Raw genomic sequence first — 7,549 nt, 5'->3', positions numbered from 1 at the left:
CAGGTGGCTAACTCAGGTTAACGCCACTTGTTCACGGTTTTTACTATTTACGTCAAATAGCTCCTCCATATCATACTTTTTGTAAACAAAAATAGAATATGTCTAAAATTGCACACGTAACGACGTGACCAGGTCCTACAATTAATTCAGAAGATTAGCATTAGCATTTCGCTGCTAGCATTAGCGTACAAACGTTTTAAGTGCCAAATAGTTTGAGATATCCGTATAGCTTGCTTACAGTGCAACATAAACATATCACTGACGTACACCTGAGTGGTGTTTAGCTGCAGAGATAAAATGTAAGTGGGCTGAAATTCGCAAAAACGAGAAAAAAAAATCGCCAGGCGCGCACTTGATGTAAACAAAGCTAAGCTAATGTTAGCAATGCTAGCCACATTAGCTCGCTAGGATATAACCGTATCCTTTGGGTCGCTTCAAACCGCACGCAGAGCTGCAGGATAGAGTTTGCAACGCGAAATCTTGCAATCCGGGTAGGTTTCCATGAAAAAATGTGCTAGCAGTACGGGCACCGTAGCTAACTCGCCGTTTTACGAGTGCATTAATCAATCGATTTTCCACTTTTCCTCATTTCAACCCTGCACAACAGGCGTAATCTTCACGCGAGATTTGCCGTGGTTACCCTGGTAACCGGCTTGCGCCGCTGAAACGCATGTAATCGAGTTTTCAACCCTGTTGCACTTTTGCAAAGACAAAACATAGTTGGATTTAGTCCTTTAACAAATCTTTTAGGTGTGTCTTCTTGTACTTAATGACGCTCGAATAAATAACAGTGAACACAATAAGTTTAAGAAATATTGTTGAGGATGGTAATGAATATTTTTTCACAAGTACTAGAATGCTGCTTTCTACCTTATATTTCACATTTCATGTAGATATTTGTTTCTTTATTCGAGTAATTACAAATGTATTCGCATTTTTAAACTATCAAAAATCAACCAATTTGACCTAACAGAGAGGTGTAAAATAGAGGTTGACACAGAGTGGCAAGTGAGTATTTGAGTAAATTAATTATAGTTGCTCATACTTTTATACCTACTGTGAACAGTCAGTCAATATTTAAAGCTAGTTAGTATTTAATTTGAGCAGCAGATTTGAAGAGTTGCTTGATGAATCGTTAAAAATAATTTTATAAAGTAAAATGTTGCATGAATGAGAATTATCCATAAGTTCAACAACAAAATAATAATGGAGAATTGATCGATACAAGTAGAAGGGCATGCCTGACAAACAATGCTCAGGGTAAATCAAAAAGTTTGCTTGCAAAAAGTCGAAATCCCGCCCATGCGCGTTGAGGGAAATTCCTTCATTTTGATTGGCTACAAAAACCCTCCCCCCAATCCTCATTGGTCTAGGTGCCTGCCTGTCTTCGGTGGCCTTCAGAGCAGGCAGGACAATGATGGCGGCCTTCGGTGTAGCTCGTAGCAGCTGCGGGCTGATAAACAGCTTCAGGGGCTCATTCAGACTTTTAGCGCAAGTAAAATGCGGCGCAACACCTGCGTCAGGGCCGCAGAGTCACGTCCCGCGGGCCTGTCGCTGGTACTCGGTCAGCCACCTGTCCGTTAAGGAGAGAATTGAGAAGAAACGGAAGGCGGCGCTCATCGGGGGAGGTCAGAAGAGAGTAGATGCACAACATAAAAAGGTAAAGTGATGAAGAAAATGTCAGTTTTTTTTTTTAATTCAAATTTAACAAATAAAGAGATGTATGTTTGTTATGCATTCACGTTAACGTGTCTGATTTTAGCCTTTTATTCTGAATTATCGCGTTAATCTAGGTTATAATAAAGTTCCTTCAAAGTGAGCTCAGTTCTGTTCTGCAGGGTAAACTGACAGCCAGGGAGAGGGTGGCGCTCCTGCTGGATCCTGAGTCCTTCGTGGAGACTGACATGTTCGTGGAGCACCGATGCTCTGACTTTGGCATGGAGCAGGACACTAACAAGGTAAGCCAACTACAAGCAGGGCAGTGGTAGCATCATGGTTTGTGTTTACACGGTTGACCTGATTTTCTTCCTCTAGTTTCCCGGAGACAGCGTGGTGACAGGCCGTGGCAGGATTAACGGCAGGCTGGTTTATGTGTTTAGTCAGGTGGGATAAGTGGTGTTTGTTCAGAAAAAGAAAAAAAGAAAGACGTGCGATTTGAAAAATACACAATTTTCTTTTTTTAAAGCTAATATTGATATTCTAATCTTTGTCTGTTAGGACTTCACTGTCTTTGGTGGAAGCTTGTCTGGAGCTCATGCACAGAAGATCTGTAAGGTGAGCTCTTTAATATCCCACTCCAATCATCTTTATTTTAAAAGGATCCCCAGTGCTCTTTTGTTTATGATTATGCCATTCTTTAGAAATCACCTCCAACTTGTGGGTAGGACTGTTGGCACAGACTTACGCCGCCCCTCTTCCCATCAGCCATCTGTTGACATGCTCTACTGCTAGTTTACAGTTTTATCAGTGCAACATAAATGGGGATATTAGAGCCATCCAGCTGTACAGATTTGAGGCAGATGCTGGCTCGAGGGGAAAAAAAGATGTTAATGGATCTATTTGTCTACAAGTGGATGCATCAGAATGGAGCAGACCAGGGAGCTTGTGGCCCACCCAGCGTATTTTATATGTAACAAATTCAAACATTTTTAAAAAGCATTATGTCGTCTGCTCCTGATTCCAAACAACTTCAATAAAGAAATACTCAGAAATGCAATTTAAACCTTAATTTTCTTAACAAATGTCCTCTATCATGAGAAAAATGCCACAAGAACATTCTTAAAATACCATTTTTATCTGAGTGGGTCTCTTAGTAGTTATCATTTGTTAACATATTAACAGGTTATTGTGGGTTTGTTTTGTTATCGTTTCTATTTCTGTGTGTTTTTAAATTCCCGCTCAGATAATGGACCAGGCCATGACGGTCGGCGCTCCTGTCATCGGGCTGAATGACTCCGGAGGAGCCAGGATCCAGGAGGGAGTGGAGTCCCTGGCTGGTTATGCCGATATTTTCCTGGTGTGTTTAGTTTGAAAAACCTTTTATTTAGCCTAAAGAAACGAGTCTGCTGGGAAATCAAGAATATTCATTATCATTATTATTATTAAAACCAACTCTTTGCTCACCAGAGGAACGTCCTTGCTTCAGGGGTCGTCCCTCAGATCTCCCTCATCATGGGCCCCTGTGCAGGGGGGGCTGTCTACTCCCCCGCACTGACAGACTTCACCTTCATGGTTAAGGTGAGATTCTGTTAAAAATGGTTGGCATTCTCAAACTCGGAGACAAATGAGACCTTTATTTCTTCTAAGGTTTTATTTTTGTGTGCAGGACACGTCGTACCTGTTTATCACAGGTCCGGATGTGGTCAAGTCTGTCACCAACGAGGATGTGACCCAAGAGGAGCTCGGAGGAGCCAAAACTCACACCAGCGTGTCCGGTTGGTTTTCTTATGTTTCATCAAAAGACTCATTCCTTAAAAAAAAAAAAAAAGTAGAAAATGACCTTTAAAACTGTCTAAAGGAGTTCATCTGCTTCTCAGGGGTGGCACACCGCGCTTTTGAGAACGACGTGGAGGCGCTGCTAAACCTAAGGGAGTTTTTCAACTTCCTGCCGCTGAGCAACCAGGACGCGCCCCCCATCAGGGAGTGCCACGACCCCAGGTAACCCGCCGGGGCTCAAAGACAAATCAAGACAAACACTAAACACACTCACTTGTGAATTTACTGATGTGTTCAGAATCCTGTCTCTGTCGCTAATCTGCTTGAATGGATTAAAGAAAGTGAGGAATTTCTTACCTCTGAGGAGATCTGTAGCATTAGATTGATTGACGAAGACATTTGTATACGTAAAGGTTTCCAACACTTGGGAACAGAATCTCCTTATTAAACTGCATATCAGAACATATCCATATCAGAACTACACATTATTCTTTAAACAGGTTTAGGGGCCCAGCAGTCTAGTTTTGCTCAAGGAGCATTAGAAATTTGCCTCTGACTTGTGGTTGGCATGGAGCAACCACGCCCCTCTTCCCATTTCTATTACTGAGAGGAGAGGGAGCCTGTGGCCCGCACAGTGTGTTTTCTACATCACTAATGAACTCATTTTTTGTTGTTGTTGTTGTTCACAACGATGTGAATAAAGAAATACTCAGAAATTCAAAAGTTCAGTTTTCTTAATAAATGTCCTCCTTTATGAGAAAAAGGCTGCATGTTAAAAAGCCCCAAAACATTTTTTTTTTCCCCATCGGAGGAGTGTGTCTTTAAAATAACCCCAAAAGAAGAGTTTGGTCTGCTTTCTTGCCCAGTTTGAAAAGTTTCATTCAAACCCGATGCTGCTGACATCAGAGCTGGCTCCCCCCTCCCCTGTCCACTTTATTCCACAGCTGCTGGTTTCATTATTACTGAACTGTTAAACAAATGATGTGCATCTGGTCTGAATGACAGCATATGTCAGCGAGCAGCATGTTTTTCTAACCAATGGTCTAATTCTTTTCCAATTAAGAGTATTTCTTCGTTTTGTTTTCTCAAACTAGATCTTGAGATTTTGTTGGTTGCTTTTTAGTGATCGATTGGTGAAGGCGTTGGACACCATTGTCCCGTTTGAGTCAACAAAAGCCTACGACATGCTGGAGATCATCCATGCAGTACGTGCACAAACACACACACTTTCAGGTGCGGCCGGGTGGCGCTAACAGAGGTGAAAATGTGCTTCCTGTGCTCAGATAGTGGACGAACGGGACTTTTTCGAGATCATGCCCAGTTACGCCAAAAACATCGTCGTGGGCTTTGCCAGGATGAACGGGCGCACTGTGGGCATTGTGGGTAATCAGCCCAAAGTGGCTTCAGGTGAGCAGAACATCGAAGATCGAAGGTGGGAAAGTCTGAAGGAAGAGGATTGAAATGTCTTTTTTTTTATCAGGCTGCTTGGACATCAACTCCTCGGTGAAGGGAGCTCGCTTCGTCCGCTTTTGTGACGCCTTCAACATTCCCATCATCACCTTTGTGGACGTGCCGGGTTTCCTGCCAGGTATTCCTTTCAGGTTCTTCAAGATCCAGATCAAACCTTTACTTTCTGATGCTGCAAAGGTTGTTGGGAAAAGTAAATAATCCAAAGAGTAAACGTAAAGTCCCACTCACTCCGATCATCTTTTGATCTATTTTTAAAGTGGTTTTTTAATTATGATTATGCCATATTTAGCCAAACTTTAAAAAAAAAAAGTGTGTTTTTGTTTGGACAGTTTCGATAGAGCGGCACTAGTTCATCAGATGTAGGTGGGGACTGTTGGCATGGAGCAGCCTCGCCCCCCTTCAAATACAGATGCTCTCTTTTTCAAACTTGAATTTTTTACCCAGAAATTCAGAAAAATGCGTTGAAAAACACCATTTTTATCCGAGTGGGTCTTTAAAGGTTTCTCTTGCACATGCTCACTGGCCTCTGAACAGGTACGGCTCAGGAGTACGGAGGCATCATCAGACATGGAGCCAAACTGCTGTTTGCATTTGCCGAAGCGACTGTACCAAAAATAACCATCATCACCAGAAAGGTAGGAACCAAGTAGATCTGTTTTCACTAAACATCGTTTGTCTTTGGAAAAGTTCCTCCACTTTCCTGCAGAAGGGGATTCATGTTCCTTTGTCGTTCCTGTCCTGGTTCTGTCTTCTGGACTGAAACTCGGTGTAATTGTTATCCGGCATGAAAAGATGGAAGATTTGGGAGATTCTCGGGAGAAATGTTCTGACGCAGTTAAAACTTGCAGCTGAAGGTCCGGAAAGTGTTTTAATGAATTGTCTGTCATTACTTATTCCTTCCACTTTTGTGTGTTTTATCAGGGATTGAATTGCTTTGAGATTAGATCCCATAAAACATGAATCTGCTGTTTATTTCTCCTTGAAAATGGTGAAAACGTTCCCAAAACTGGAAGGAAATTCCAGCGTTTTATGAAAATGTTGCTTTTGTTTTGGTGTGCTGCAGGCTTATGGGGGAGCGTACGATGTGATGAGCTCCAAACACCTAAGAGGGGACGTCAACTACGCCTGGCCCACGGCTGAGGTTGCTGTCATGGGTGCTAAGGTATGACGGTGCTCCTAGCCCCGCCCCTTTCCTGCAGCCTTGGCGTGACGCTGCTCTCTCTCTCTTTCTGCTCCTATGTGTCCAGGGGGCCGTTCAAATCATCTTCAGAGGAAAGGAGAATCAGGCGGAAGCAGAGGCGGAATACGTGGAAAAGTTTGCCAACCCTTTCCCAGCTGCTGTCAGAGGTATCCCAAAATGCCCATTCCTTTGTGTTTCCCGATCCCGTTTTTGTGATTCCGGCGCCTCCAGGAGCTTAAATGTTTTTTTTTCTTTCAGGTTTTGTGGACGACATCATCGAGCCGTCATCGACACGCAAGAAGATCTGCAGCGATCTGGAGGTGCTGGCCAGCAAGAAGCAGGTCAACCCCTGGAAGAAGCACGCCAACATTCCTCTGTGAAGAACGCCTTCTGCTCTGTAGCGCCACCTACAGGCAGCTCAAAATCTGCAGTACTGTTTGTCACTCCACTAAAAGCATCAAATCCTCTTCTATAGTCACGTATGAGACTGCAGGTTTTGGAAACAGTGACCTAAAATCAGGACATTTACTTTTTACAAAACTCGGCAACATCTTTTTTTTACCATCTGTAGAGGGAAAACCCCTCTAAATCCCAGTAGGAGTACAGTACATATTGATTTACTTTAGTAGAATTTAAAGTGATATACTGTAACCTCTTCAGTGTTTGTAATGGACCCCATCTGTCCCACTCTGCTGCTGTGCCTTCTCTTATTTGGAAAAGCAGACTCTGTTCATTCATCCATTTGTACATTTTCTGTGCATCATTTGTGAAGCAAATTTAGTCTTCCACGGATTTGGTTTGAATAAAATACGGCTTGGATTAACAAGCGAGGTGTTTTTTTGTGTCAGTAAGTGATGGCTGCTACGAAAACATTATATTCTACAGTCACAGATCTTCCAGCTGAGCATCAAAACTCCACTTTTATTCACTTCTAGGAGTCAACAAAATGTACAAAACTATGGATTTAGTTTTTATGGCCTATTAGCATCTTTTAAGATTTTCCTCAAAACAAGTTATTTCACATTTCCTCGATTTCTTCCATTTTATGGCTTCATGAAAAGTACTTTTGTTAACCCAAAGTAGTCTGGTGCTTTTTTCAACTTTTCTAGTTTACAATTTGCTCTCTACTTTAATTTTAGTTTAAAAAAACTGAATAAAGATAAACTAAAACTATAGCATCTTTTTTTCCTCCTATTACCCAATCATTCCACAACTAGATGAGATTAGATTAGCTTTTATTGTCCATTGTACAATGAAATTGAAGCATCATCATTCCAGTGCAAGAGTAACAAAATAGCTAAATATATTAAATAAATCAGTATGTACAACATACAGTGTGCAAATATAAACTGTAATAAAGAATGGCCAAGATGTGTTCAAAAGTACGTGCAAAATTTTGTGCAAACATAGATGTGCAAGAGGTAGCAATGAAGTAGAGTGTTGATGTTGGGTGGACACTTAAGT

General features: G+C 41.9%; 1 protein-coding gene across 1 annotated transcript; it reads left to right on the top strand.

Moving 5' to 3' along the window:
* The first annotated feature begins 1,002 nt into the window (after positions 1 to 1,002).
* pccb (propionyl-CoA carboxylase subunit beta) lies at positions 1,003 to 6,911 on the top strand. The gene is made up of 15 exons (XM_004082168.5): positions 1,003 to 1,660; positions 1,839 to 1,958; positions 2,035 to 2,103; positions 2,218 to 2,274; positions 2,903 to 3,016; positions 3,127 to 3,237; positions 3,326 to 3,434; positions 3,537 to 3,657; positions 4,559 to 4,640; positions 4,719 to 4,842; positions 4,916 to 5,023; positions 5,440 to 5,540; positions 5,969 to 6,067; positions 6,153 to 6,252; positions 6,344 to 6,911. The coding sequence occupies exons 1-15, from the start codon at positions 1,415 to 1,417 to the stop codon at positions 6,463 to 6,465; spliced, it is 1,683 nt and encodes a 560-aa protein (XP_004082216.1). The 5' UTR covers positions 1,003 to 1,414; the 3' UTR covers positions 6,466 to 6,911.
* The last annotated feature ends 638 nt before the right edge of the window (positions 6,912 to 7,549 follow it).

The sequence above is a fragment of the Oryzias latipes genome, chromosome 22 (assembly GCF_053564925.1).
Source record: "Oryzias latipes strain Hd-rR chromosome 22, Olatipes_Hd-rR_3.1".
In the NCBI taxonomy this organism is placed as follows: Eukaryota; Metazoa; Chordata; class Actinopteri; order Beloniformes; family Adrianichthyidae; genus Oryzias; species Oryzias latipes.
The sequence above is the reverse complement of the archived record's forward strand: the minus strand, read 5'-3'. Positions and strand labels throughout refer to the sequence as shown.